The sequence below is a fragment of the Ahaetulla prasina genome, chromosome 5 (assembly GCF_028640845.1).
Source record: "Ahaetulla prasina isolate Xishuangbanna chromosome 5, ASM2864084v1, whole genome shotgun sequence".
Taxonomy (NCBI): domain Eukaryota; kingdom Metazoa; phylum Chordata; class Lepidosauria; order Squamata; family Colubridae; genus Ahaetulla; species Ahaetulla prasina.
In genome coordinates this window covers 5,868,236-5,882,452 of record NC_080543.1, presented here as the reverse complement: position 1 = coordinate 5,882,452, position 14,217 = coordinate 5,868,236, and the positions used below count along the sequence as shown (strand labels likewise).

The window sequence follows — 14,217 nt, the reverse complement described above, 5'->3', positions numbered from 1 at the left end:
GCAAAGCAAAGCTGGCTGAGGAACTCTGGGAGTTGAAGTCCACAAGTCTTAAAAGAGCCAAGTTTGCAGACCCCTGACAATGTATGCAACCAGTATTCAGACAAACATATACAGCCTCTTTATCAAATACAATCCGCCATTTCCTCCTGCATTTATATATGCAATACGAAACAAATTCAATGAACAAATCTGGCTACCATTAATAAGCAGAATGTCATTCCCGACTCTAGGGGGCGGTGCTCATCTCTGTTTCAAAGCCGAAGAGCCAGCGCTGTCCGAAGCTGTCTCCGTGGTCATGTGGCCGGCATGACTCAACGCCAAAGGCGCACGGAACGCTGTTCCCTTCCCACCAAAAGTGGTCCCTATTTTTTCTACTTGCATTTTTACGTGCTTTCGAAACTGCTAGGTTGGCAGAAGCTGGGACAAGTAACAGGAGCTCACCCCGTTACACGGCAGCAATAGGGATTCGAGCCGCTGAGCTGCCGACCTTTCGATTGACAAGTTTAGCCACTGCATCCCTATGCTTTCGGTTAGATGAACTCAGTTTCATTGAGAGCCGGCTCTGGATTGGGGTTGTCCTTGGGGGGGGGGGTTGACACCCCTGGGCTAGAAACTTGGGACCCCAATTCTTTCCGGCCATTGAGCCCGTTCACAGGTCTTTCATTTGATTTGTAAATTTACCGAGCCCCCTTTAATGGTGTGTTAGGGTTGCTCTGTTCCAGTGGTAGTCAACCTTTTTATACCTACCGCCCAATTTTGTATCTCTGTTAGTAGTAAAATTTGCTAACCTCCCACAGGTTCCACAGTAATGGTGATTTATAAAGTATAAATCGTCGTCTGCGGGTGCCTCTCGTGCATCATGGATTGGGTTTGTGGGGGGGAGGCGCCGGCTACCAGCTCTAAGCTTGTCTGTTACAGCTGGGTGGTGTGGGGGGAGATGCGCGAGCTATTCTGGGACGAGGCTCTTTTGTTTGCGGTCGCACTATAGCGCCATTTGGTTTCACTTACATAACGTGAACTAAAACTTATGCGTGGCCGATACAAATAGTATATTTGCAGAAATTTAAATTGTCACGGGGAATTTTGTGAAAGCCTAATGAAAATGTTTTTAAATAATGCTATGAAATTTTTTTTTTAAGTCAATTAAATAAAAAAAAAAAAAGGAAAGTGCTTCAGTATCGGACAAAACCCCTACCGCCCACCCTGGGAAAGCTGGAATGCCCACTAGTGGGCGGTAGGGACCAGGTTGACTACCACAGCTCTATTCTTTCCATCCTTCTTCCTTTTTTTTTCCCAGTGACCCGGAGAAAAAAAGACCGCTTCCACATCCCGGTTTCCCATCACACACACTCGCTCACTGCTATCTTGACAGAAATTGATCTGGAGAAGCCGGGGGGGAAAGAGGATCTTTTTTTGGTCTTTATTTCCTCAGTCCATTCTGAGAGGCACACATGAATTTGTTAACTAAAATAACTTTGCTTTGTATTTTAATCCGACGTATATTTTTTCTTTTAAAGAGAGGTTCTTGTAAAGTAAAGATTTTTATGAGCTTTTTTCACGTTCCTAAACTGATCAGCAAGCTGGAGACGAGCGGCTGATCAGAAAAGTTCGTTAGTACAAATTGGCGCCTGGCTTATCTCTTCTGTGAACTCTAAACAACTGTGGGAAGTACGCCCCAAAAGGATAGTGCCAGAAACCTCATGTCGTGTCCCACTCCTCCGCTGACGGCCGGGTCAGGGAAATCCGAATCAGGCGTGCCTCTGCAGCTCTGCCAAAGTCCTAGCAAAGTCCTCAGGGCAGGCAGGAGACATGAAAGTGACTTCAGCAAGATATGTTTAGACTTTGCCTGACTCAGAGAATGCCAGAAAGCAGGTCCTTTATATAGGCCATGGGGTGTGGCTCCATGACTCAGCACTTATCCAGGCCTGCCCCTCCCTTCCTTCTGTTGCCTCCGCCTATCCAGTCTTCTGGCCGAGGTCACTCCAGTCTGCAGCTGTTGGCAATTGACCTCCCTCAGACTCACATGCTGTGGAGGAGGGGGAGGGGTCTAGCTGCTCCGTTTGCCTGGGCATGGAGCCAGAGCTGGGGGCTGGAGATACTTCCTTGTTGTGTCTTGCCCGCCCTCAGAGCAGCCAGGGCCTTCTTACCTGCTCCCGAACACTGAGGAATGGATGCCTCCCGGCCCAAGTCCTGGCTCCATGCCCCCACAAACTGCAGAAGAAGGAGAATCTCCGGCCCCAGCCCTGACTCCATGCCCAGGCAAGCGGAGCAGCTAGACCCTCCCCTCCTCCACAGCAGGTGAGCCTGAGGAGGTTTATTCTAACAGCTGATTGGAGTAATCCTCGCATTAGAAGATTGGATAGGCGGAGGCAACAGAGGAAGGAGGCAGGCCTTAATGAGTGCTGAGTCATGGAGCCACACCCCATGGCCTATATAAAGGATCTGCTTTCTGGCAGTCTCTGAGTCAGGCAAAGTCGAACTTATCTTGCTGAAGTCACTTTCTGGTCTCCTGCCTGCTCTGAGGACTTTGCTAGGACTTTGGGCAGAGCTGCAGAGGCAAGCCTGATTCGGATTTCCCTGACCCGGCCGTCAGCGGAGGAGTGGGACACGACATTCCTCCTCTTCAGCCTGTCTGGGCATGGAGCCAGGGCTGGGGCCGGGAGGCATACTAGGACATTCCTCCGTGTTCGGAAGCAGATAAGAAGGCCCCGGCTGTGGTGAGATCGGACGAGACACAACACCTCAGAAAACAGAGACTCAAGCCAACCCCTTCCCCCTTTAAGAAAACCACAGGCAAAAGCACCAGCTGAAAGGAACACTTAAGCCAGCGGTCAGCAACTGTTGGTCCGCGAGAAAATTTGGGTGGTCCACAGAAAAATTATTTGCATTTTTTATATTGCACTAAGAGGGACGCCGGTGGCTCAGAGGCTAGGACGTTGAGTTGTCGATCGAAAGGTCGGCAGCTCGGCGGTTCGAATCCCTAGTGCTGCCGTGTAACGGGGTGAGCTCCCGTTACTAGTCCCAGCTTCTGCCAACCTAGCAGTTTCGAAAGCACGTAAAAGTGCAAGTAGAAAAAATAGGGACCAGCTTTGGTGGGAAGGGAACCGCGTTCCGTGCGCCTTTGGCGTTGAGTCATGCCGGCCACCTGACCACGGAGACGTCTTCGGACAGCGCTGGCTCTTCGGCTTTGAAACGGAGATGAGCACCGCCCCCTAGAGTCGGGAAAGACTAGCACATATGTGCGAGGGGAACCTTATATTGCAGGGGTCCTGAAACTATGGTCCCTGGGCTGGATACATCCAGTGAACGTTTGTGTTGTTGCAGAGAGTCTCCCCCTTTGAGGTCTTTTTGTACGGGTCGTAGGGGGGCAGAAATTCAAACTTGGGGTCTGCTTCAGCCTCCTGGTGTGGGGCTTTGGGTGAAGATTGGAGGGAAGTACCGCTGGTGGCAAAGAACCGGAGGGACTGCATCATGGCCTGGAACTGCGACCGTTTCAGTGCACTGAGCCTCCAAGCACCTATACCTGGCCTTGCCCTTCCGCAGGTCTTCCCTCTGCTTGGAAAGCCTATGCTCCTAGTCCTCAGTGAGGTGCTTCTGCTGAGCCTCCTTCTCGGTCAGATCCAATTTGAACTGAGCTGTTTTGCCAACTCTTTCTCGTGGTGGCTGCTTAGCTCCAGCAACTGCTTCCTGTTGGGGCCCTAAGGAGCCTGGATGGGGAGGGGAGAAGTGGCTGGGAGGGGAGGCCAGCGAGTGGCGCCTCTCGAAATGAGTGACATCGAGTTGATCACGCCCACCCAGTCACATGACCACCTAGCCACACCCACCCAGCCGATCATTAGGCAGATCATATTAGTGGTCCGTGGGATTTAAAATTATGGAATTAGTGGTCCCTGAGGTCCAAAAAGACCCCTGACTTAAGCAGAGGCATTAAGATAAGGGGAATCGGGCTTAGAATCAGCCCTTCCCCCTTTAAGAAAAACCACAAGCAAAAGCGACAGCTCAAAGAAACACTTAAGCAGAGGCATATTTTTTATTTTTTATTTGAATTTATATCCCGCCCTTCTCCGAAGACTCAGGGCGGCTTACACTATGTCAAGCAATAGTCTTCATCCATTTGTATATTATATACAAAGTCAACTTAATTGCCCCCAACAATCTGGGTCCTCATTTTACCTCCCTGATAAAGGATGGAAGGCTGAGTCAACCTTGGGCCTGGTGGGACTTGAACCTGCAGTAACTGCAAGCAGCTGCTGTTAATGACAGACTGTCTTAGCAGTCTGAGCCACCAGAGGCATTAATAAGATAAGGGGAATCAGGCTAAAGATAACTCCTCTGGAACTTCCCTTTTCCTCTTTCCTGGCAGAATTAACCCCCCAGGATAGGAAAGACAAAAGGAACTGGATTAACCCATCAAGGCAGGAAGACAGAATTCAGAGCCATCGCCGTAACTAAAGGTACACACAAAAGCTCATCAAACCACACAAAGTTCAAAGGGAAAAAATAGGGGTGAAATCCTCCCGGTTCGGACCGGCTCGCCCGATCCGGTAGTGATGGCGGCGGGTGGTTCAGAGAACCGGTAGCAAAAAATCCTGCCTCCCCCTTCCCCCGGCATGTCCAAGTGAGCCGCGCGATCATCAGAGTTTTTTTTTTTTTTTACTTTTAAAAGCATTTTTTCTTTGGCCGAAAAAATGCTTTTAAAAGTAAAAATAAAAAAAGCCTCTAATGATCGTGCGGCTCAGCTGGGATCGTCAGAACCTTTTGAAAGCATTTTTTTCTATCACCTCTTCGGCCGAAGAGGCTGTAAAAAATACTTTTAAAGGATTCTGGCGATCGGGCAACTCAGCTGGGATCGTCAGAACCCTTTAAAAAGGGTTTTTTCTAGAAGCTGTTCGGCCGACGAGGCTGGTAAAAAAAATGCTTTTAAAAGGCTCCTCTGGTGATCCCAACTGAGTTGCCTGATCATCAGAGGCTTTTAAAAGCTTTTTTTTTTTACAACCTCTTCCACGCCCACAGAACCGGTAGTAACAAATTTTACATTTCACCCCTGGAAAATGGGTATAAAAATCCATAAACTTGTGCCACTCTGCTTGCAAGCCAGGAACGCTCCAGCTGTGTCACTAGAAGCAACGGGTAGAAACTGATCAAAGAAAGAAGCAACTTAGAACTAAGGAGAAATTTCCTGACAGAACAATTAACCAGTGGGACAACTTGCCTGCAGAAGTTGTGGATGCTCCAACACTGGAAATTTTTAAGAAAATGTTGGATAAATGTCGGTTCTGCAACCCAACAAGAAAAACACAGACTTCAGAGGATAATTAGAACTGCAGAAAAAATAATTGCTACCAACTTGCCTTCCATTGAGGACCTGTATACTGCACGAATCAAGAAGAGGGCCGTGAAAATATTTGCAGATCCCTCGCATCCTGGACATAAACTGTTTCAACTCCTACCCTCAAAACAACGCTATAGAGCACTGCACACCAGAACAACTAGACACAAGAACAGTTTTTTCCCGAAGGCCATCACTCTGCTAAACAAATAATTCCCTCAACACTGTCAGACTATTTACTGAATCTGCACTACTATTAATCGTTTCATAGTTCCCATCACCAATCTCTTTCCACTTATGACTGTATGACTATAACTTGTTGCTGGCAATCCTTATGATTTATATTGATATATTGATCATCAATTGTGTTGTAAATGTTGTACCTTGATGAACGTATCTTTTCTTTTATGTACACTGAGAGCATATGCACCAAGACAAATTCCTTGTGTGTCCAATCACACTTGGCCAATAAAATTCTATTCTATAAAATTCTATTCTATTCTAACCATCTGACTGAGATGGTGTAGGGTTCCTGCCTGGGCAGGGGGTTGGACTAGAAGGCCTCCAAGGTCCCTTCCAACTCTGTTGTTATGTTATGTTACTTTTCTTGCCTTCCTGAATTAAAGGATCTCTTTTCTGGCAGCTGCTTCCATGTCTTATTTCTTCTCCGCATCGGTGACTGGTTCCCAGCTGGGAAGGAACCAGGGAAATTTCTTCCAACGCAAGCTTTCTCCTTACAATTTATATTCCCCTTCAGACCGCATTTTAATAAATGTGTTTGCTATTATTGTATTATTGTATAGTGTTGTAAATGTTGTACCTTGATGAACGTATCTTTTCTTTTATGTACACTGAGAGCATATGCACCAAGACAAATTCCTTGTGTGTCCAATCACACTTGGCCAATAAAAAATTCTATTCTATTCTATTCTATCCTGTCCAGATCCACTTTCTTCTTTCAGATTGCTTTGTTACGTTAACTACGAAAGGGGATGTAAGTTAAGGATCCAAAGGTTCCCTCTTTGAATGAGGGATCCCTTTTAATATATGAATATTCTGATAAATTGTAATAAAAATGATCTTCCTGTCTCGGTTTGACTCATTGGAAAATATGCACAGCGAGTCACGAGCCTGGAAAAGCCATATTTGGCAATCAGTTCCCTTACAGCTTTTTGATTGGTTTTGAAACAACAGGAAACATCTGTGGGCCTTGGAAATCCCCGTCTTCAATATGTTTGTCTAAAAAGAATTAAAAATGGCCGAGAAGGTGGTAGAATCGGGCTCGCCTTCAGCCAAGAAACCTAAACTTTCTTCCCAGCCGCTGTCTGTCTCTGCAAGCGATGGCACAGGTCAGTCTTGGGCATAGATCCCTTCATTTTACCTTATCACAAACAAGAGACCCTTCTTTGGGCCAGCATTTTTTATTTTTTATTTTGCTATATTTCTTTCCTCTCTCTACTTGTTTTTAGCCTATATTTGGCCATATTACTTTGGAGGTTTAACTGACATTAAGCTTTATTTCTTTTGAAGAGGCTGTAAATGAGTTAATACTCATTTGAAATCTTGTAAAAAAATGATCTTTTGATTGCGTAGATATTATCTGTGTATTGATAGAGTCTTTTCTTCAAATCTTAAACTCCTTTAGTCTGAAGAGTCCTTATTTGTCACCTTACCAGGGTGGTTTTTGATGGGCAAGTTTTAATTTCCTTTACTTCCATCCATTACAAACTAATATTGTTTCATAAAGAGGTGATTACAGTTCCTGATAGAATTCTTTTTGATAGTTTTGTTAAGGCAGCTTCATTAGATCAATACTGATCAATACTGAAAAACAATATAGACTTGGCCATCTGCTTTTGTTCAGAGACTAAAATGTCTGAATTTCCCCTGAAGTTATGCCTTATTTATAAAGAGGGGTACAGTAACACTTATTTGTTCACTTATTTATTTATCGAGCAAATCAATCAGATAGAAATACTACAACTCTCTTGAAATTAGGGATGCATGTTACAGTTGTTCATTTGATAACAACTGTTTTTATAGGTTCTCTTGAAATAGAATAGCATAGAATAGCATAGCATAGCATAGAATAGCATAGAATAGCATAGAATAGAATAGAATAGAATAGAATAGAATAGAATAGAATAGAATAGAATTAATGGAATGGAATAGAATAGAATAGAATAGAATAGATTTTTTTTTTTAATTGGCCAAGTGTGATTGGACGCACAAGGAATTTGTCTTGGTGCATATGCTCTCAGTGTACATAAAAGAAAAGATACCTTCATCAAAGTAAAACACTTACAACACTTAATGATGGTCAGAGGGTTCAAATTTAACACTTAATAATACAACATTTAATGATAGTCATAGGCTACAAATAAGCAATCAGGAAACTATCAGTATAAATTGTAATAAAAATGATCTTCCCGTCTCGGTTTGACTCATTGGAAAATATGCACAGCGAGTCACGAGCCTGGAAAAGCCATATTTGGCAATCAGTTCCCTTACAGCTTTTTGATTGGTTTTGAAACAACAGGAAACATCTGTGGGCCTTGGAAATCCCCGTCTTCAATATGTTTGTCTAAAAAGAATTAAAAATGGCCGAGAAGGTGGTAGAATCTGGCTCGCCTTCAGCCAAGAAACCTAAACTTTCTTCCCAGCCGCTGTCTGTCTCTGCAAGCGATGGCACAGGTCAGTCTTGGGCATAGATCCCTTCATTTTACCTTATCACAAACAAGAGACCCTTCTTTGGGCCAGCATTTTTTATTTTTTATTTTGCTATATTTCTTTCCTCTCTCTACTTGTTTTTAGCCTATATTTGGCCATATTACTTTGGAGGTTTAACTGACATTAAGCTTTATTTCTTTTTTAAGAGGCTGTAAATGAATTCATACCTCCGAGGGCTTGCAGCCCTTGAAATCTTGTAAAAAAGTGATCTTTTGATTGCGTAGATATTATCTGTGTATTGATAGAGTCTTTTCTTCAAATCTTAAACTACTTTAGTCTGAAGAGTCCTTATTTGTCACCTTACCAGGGTGGTTTTGATGGGCAAGTTTTAATTTCCTTTACTTCCATTCATTATTTACTATTAATATTGTTTCATAAAGAGGTGATTACAGTTCCTGATAGAATTCTTTTTGATAGTTTTGTTAAGGCAGCTTCATTAGATCAATACTGAAAAACAATATAGACTTGGCCATCTGCTTTTGTTCAGAAACTAAAATGTCTGAATTTCCCCTGAAGTTATGCCTTATTTATAAAGAGGGGTACAGTAACACTTGTTCACTTATTTATTTATCGAGCAAATCAATCAGATAGAAATACTACAACTCTCTTGAAATTAGGGATGCATGTTACAGTTGTTCATTTGATAACAACTGTTTTTATAGGTTCTCTTGGAATAGAATAGCATAGAATAGCATAGCATAGCATAGAATAGCATAGAATAGAATAGAATAGAATAGAATAGAATTAATGGAATGGAATAGAATAGAATAGAATAGAATAGAATAGAATAGAATAGAATAGAATAGAATAGAATAGAATAGAATAGAATTTTTTATTGGCCAAGTGTGATTGGACACACAAGGAATTTGTCTTGGTGCATATGCTCTCAGTGTACATAAAAGAAAAGATACCTTCATCAAAGTAAAACACTTACAACACTTAATGATGGTCAGAGGGTTCAAATTTAACACTTAATGATACAACATTTAATGATAGTCATAGGCTACAAATAAGCAATCAGGAAACTATCAGTATAAATTGTAAGGATACAAACAACAAAGTTACAGTCATAAGTAGAAGGAGATGGGTGATGGGAACAATGAGAAGATTAATAGTAGTGCAGATTTAATAACTAGTTTGACAGTGTTGAGAGAATTATTTGTTTAGCAGAGTGATGGCCTTCGGGGAAAAAACTTTCCTGTCTAGTTGTTCTGGTGTGCAGTGCTCTATAGCATCGTCTTGAGGGTAGGAGTTGAAACAGTTTATGTCCAGGATGCGAGGGGTCTGTGAATATTTATGTAAATAAATATGTAAATAAGTTCAGGCACCTATATCCCTGTAAAGAATAAATTGATTGCAAAAGAAAAATTGTGTTTTTTTTCCTGAGTTTAGGATTAGTCTGTGCAATAGTTACTTTAATTCATTTTATCAGAAGAAATTAACTGGAATCCTTCAGCCAAAAATGTAGACATTCCGCTTATTAATGGTAGCCAGATTTGTTCATTGAATTTGTTTCGTATTGCATATATAAATGCAGGAGGAAATGGCGGATTGTATTTGATAAAGAGGCTGTATATGTTTGTCTGAATACTGGTTGCATACATTATGTCAGGGGTCTGCAAACTTGGCTCTTTTAAGACTTGTGAACTTCAAGTCCCAGAATTCCTCAGCCAGCTTTGCTTTGCTTAGCTTTGCTGGCTGAGGAACTCTGGGAGTTGAAGTCCACAAGTCTTAAAAGAGCCAAGTTTGTAGACCCCTCCATTAGGTAATTTGGAATGCTGCTTCTGAAGGCTGCAGTGACATATCCAAATTTGGGGATGGGTACAGGTGGGCCAAATCAAGATCCGTCAACGCAGTCCACTGCAGGAATGATGCCAACAGTAAATAGTCCAGTAAGTCAGTCTGGAATGGGAATAAATGCTGGCACGAATCCTGTCTTGTCTGCAGGAAATGGGCAAGGAATGACGCAAGAACAAGCTACGGATGGAAGAGGATGTTCCAATATGTCATACCTGAATCCAGGAATGGGAAATGCTGATACTCTAATTGCAGAGACATCACAGCAAGGTTCTCCTCAAATGGGAGGGCAGGCGAGCCTTAGAGGTCCACAGCCTGGAGCAATGAACAAGGTATGTCAAAGTTTTTACTTTGAAATATTGCCAATGAAAAATACAGTTTCAAAGTGCCATCCTTTAGGATCTGTCTTGCCAGATGCTTCCAACATGTTTGCAGATGAAACATAATTAAAATAATTGCTACCAACCTGCCTTCCATTGAGGACCTGTATACTGCACGAATCAAGAAGAGGGCCGTGAAAATATTTGCAGATCCCTCGCATCCTGGACATAAACTGTTTCAACTCCTACCCTCAAAACGATGCTATAGAGCACTGCACACCAGAACAACTAGACACAAGAACAGTTTTTTCCCGAAGGCCATCACTCTGCTAAACAAATAATTCCATCAACACTGTCAGACTATTTACTGAATCTGCACTACTATTAATCGTTTCATAGTTCCCATCACCAATCTCTTTCCACTTATGACTGTATGACTATAACTTGTTGCTGGCAATCCTTATGATTTATATTGATATATTGACCATCATTTGTGTTGTAAATGTTGTACCTTGATGAAGGTATCTTTTCTTTTATGTACACTGAGAGCGTACGCACCAAGACAAATTCCTTGTGTGTCCAATCACACTTGGCCAATAAAAAAAAATTATATTCTATTCTATAATAAATACAACACAAACCTATACATAACCTCATCAGTGCATGTTAAGGATAAATTTTACATGGGTGTGAACTGTATAATAACCCTGAAGTCTATAGGAGTCTAGGTATAGTACATTATTCAAAACAGCTGCCTGAATTTATAAATGTGGAAGGTTTTCCATATGTAGGATGATTGTGCATGAAGCAATAAGTTAATAATTTATCTCATTGCAAGCGTTAAAAATTACTCCAAAGGCTAATAATTATCGTTCTTAAGAGTAAAAGGTAAAGGTTCCCCTCGCACACATGTGCTAGTCGTTCCCGACTCTAGTGAGCAGTGCTCATCTCCATTTCAAAGCCGAAGAGCCAGTGCTGTCCGAAGACGTCTCCGTGGTCATGTAGCCGGCATGACTCAACGCCAAAGGCGCATGTAATGCTGTTACCTTCCCAACAAAGGTGGTCCCTATTTTTTCTACTTGCATTTTTACATGCTTTCAAACTGCTAGGTTGGCAGAAGCTGGGACAAGTAACGGGACAAGTAACATCCCGTTACACGGCAGCACTAGAGATTCGAACTGCTGAACTGCCGACCTTTCGATCGACAAGCTTAGCATCTTAGCCTCTGAGCCACCGCGTCCCCTTTTCTTAAGAGTAGCACTAATAATAGAATATGTGAGAGAAAAAATTATATTGGCTCTGTGTCTTGAACCTTGCATTTTGCAAAACATTGTAGAGGCAAAATAACATGACTTTGAAATGCTACTTTTCAAGACCCAAATGATTGCATTGAATGCAAAACAGGATCGCTATAAAAATTGATATTAAAAAATAATAAAAATTGGGTTGTTTTTTTCTTTAGAACGGATTTTTGCAAATCTATGTACCCTACAAACTGTATGATTGTTTGAAGAGAAAGGCATCTGTACCACCAGGCATTAAGTGTGAGGAGGAAGGGCAAGTAGTAAAAATGAAAGGGAAACCTTCTAAGCAGCTTATAAATATGATATTAAGGAGCACTCACCTGCTACCTGCCATGTCCCTCACCTTTAATGGGAGGGCGAGACCAGCCATGAGTCAAGAGCAGGTCAAATGAGCTGCTGCGGGATAGAGATGACTGTTGCTCTTTAAAAATTATGATTTAAATCAGGAGTCTCCAATCTTGGCAACTTTAAGACTTGTGGACTTCAACTCCCAGAGTTGAAGTCCACAAGTCTTAAAGTTGCCAAGGTTGGAGACCCCTGATTTAAATCAAATCCACCCAGATGCAAAACATTTATTTTGGAGATTAAAATGAAATTTTCAACTTTTTTGATTCAAATCGTTTTGCATCAAAAGAGCAATTTGGAACTTGAGGTGACATTTTGAATTCAAATCCGTTCAAATTCAAAACATTTTGCATGCCGCTACTTCAAGAGGTGTGTTGCTGTAGGCTCCTTTTGTTGAGAAGTGGTCAGAAAAATAGATTTGTCAATGATTTTCTCATGTGAATGATGGCTTTCATACGTTGCTTATACCATTCTGGTAGGAACATTCATGTATTATTTCTAGAAAGTAGAAATGGCTGGGTTTGAACCTATAGTTTAATTGAATAAACTGTGAATAGAATAGAATAGAATAGAATAGAATAGAATTAATGGAATGGAATACAATAGAATAGATTAGAATAGAATAGAATTCTTTATTGGCCAAGTGTGATTGGACACACAAGGAATTTGTCTTGGTGCTCTCAGTGTACATAAAAGAAAAGATACGTTCATCAAGAATCATAAAGTACAACACTTAATGATAGTCATAGAGTACAAATAAGCAATCAGGAAACAATTAATATAAATCGTAAGGATACAAGCAAAAAAGTCACAGTCCTACAGCTCCATCCTGACCTAAATAAGGTCAGGATGGAGCTGTATAAATTCAGTATTATCAGTTTAATTCTAGAATGCTAGCTGGGGAATACTGAGAGTTGGAGTCCACCCATCTTAAATAGAATCAATGGCCCACCTATAATAATATTGCCTGTCTCGTACGGTACCTCGACTTCATTTTAATGCCACATTGCTGCTACTGACTATAATAATTTCTGTGTTTAGGATGATGACTTGGGCGTTGCCCGCAATAACCCTGAAAACCCTGAGCAAAATATGGAGAAACCGGGCCTCGATGATGAGAGCAACACCCAACAGGCAGCCGCCACTCAGAACCGTGGAGGTTCACTTTGTCCGAATATCCAGTGCCGCAGCCAATCTTTACTTCATGCCTGCGAGTGTGATAATGCCAACTGTTCAGCACCATCTTGTCAAACTATGAAGGGATTTGTCCGGCACCACGAAGGTTGCGAACGCAGAGTCAACGGAGGATGTCCATCTTGCAAATATCTCGTTGCTCTTTGCTGCTACCACGCTACGGATTGCCAGGAGAACCAGTGCCCGGTGCCATTTTGCGCAAGAATCAAACAAACACTTCCTCAGCTTCAGCAGCGCCTGGACGAGATTCATCGGAGACGCATGCAAGAACTTATGTTCATGTTATGGCTAGCAATGTAACCGGTCCTCTTTGTTTTCCCTTCACGTGCGTTGGGGAAGGTGCTTAGGAGCCGATAGTTGTTTGGGTGCTGACCAAATGACTTCCTTCACAAGCTTGCAATAGGTTTGTTTTTTTTTAAATTAATGAAAATATGTAATAAACAAAAAAAAAACAAAAAAGAATGTTATCTAAACTAGAGGACAAAAAGGTGAATGTTGCTTTAAAATTAAAAAAAATATATAAATATCAATTTTCTCCCTTGGTTGGAAAGATGTCAATTCTTTTTAAAACTGTAAAAAAATATATATATTAAGAAATCCAGTCTCCTCTCCGGAGTCTACTTTTATCCTCCCAAGAATTTTCTATACCAGACTCTGAGCTTATACTTCAAGTGTTAAAATTTGTACACGTAGAAAACATTTTTGCAAATATATGGCAGCTGCTGCCAAACTGGATGTAGTATGTATATTGTGGTTTTGATAAGGACCCTGAAAAGACCCCGAAGAGATCACTTTATATCTATGCATGCCTAAACAGAGTGATAGAATCAAGATCACGTGGAATGAATTTGAGAAACCACTTATAATGCACTTTGGTAACCACTACTTAATACTTGCATCCAGTTTTGAAAATGTAAAAAGATAGATAGAATATGCAGAGAAGAGCAACAAAGATGATTAGGGGACTGGAGGCTAAAACATATGAAGAACGGTTGCAGGAACTGGGTATGTCTAGTTTAACAAAAAGAAGGACTAGGGGAGACATGATAGCTGTGTTCCAATATCTCAGGGGCTGCCACAAAGAAGAGGGAGTCGGGCTGTTCTCCAAAGCACCTGAGGGTAGAACAAGAAGCACTGGGTGGAAACTGATCAAAGAAAGAAGCAACTTAGAACTAAGGAGAAATTTCCTGACAGTTAG

General features: G+C 41.8%; 1 protein-coding gene across 2 annotated transcripts; it reads left to right on the top strand.

Moving 5' to 3' along the window:
- Positions 1-6,569: 6,569 nt before the first annotated feature.
- LOC131200116 (histone acetyltransferase p300-like) lies at positions 6,570-13,549 on the top strand. Of its 2 annotated transcripts, none has more exons than XM_058186516.1 (3): positions 6,570-6,678; positions 10,007-10,188; positions 12,867-13,549. In XM_058186516.1, exons 1-3 carry the CDS (start codon positions 6,585-6,587, stop codon positions 13,317-13,319), a joined length of 729 nt encoding a protein of 242 aa, XP_058042499.1. In that variant the 5' UTR covers positions 6,570-6,584; the 3' UTR covers positions 13,320-13,549. The 2 variants fall into 2 exon arrangements, with proteins under 2 accessions (XP_058042499.1, XP_058042498.1); XM_058186515.1 differs by lacking the exon at positions 6,570-6,678 and adding an exon at positions 7,865-8,023.
- Positions 13,550-14,217: the final 668 nt, after the last annotated feature.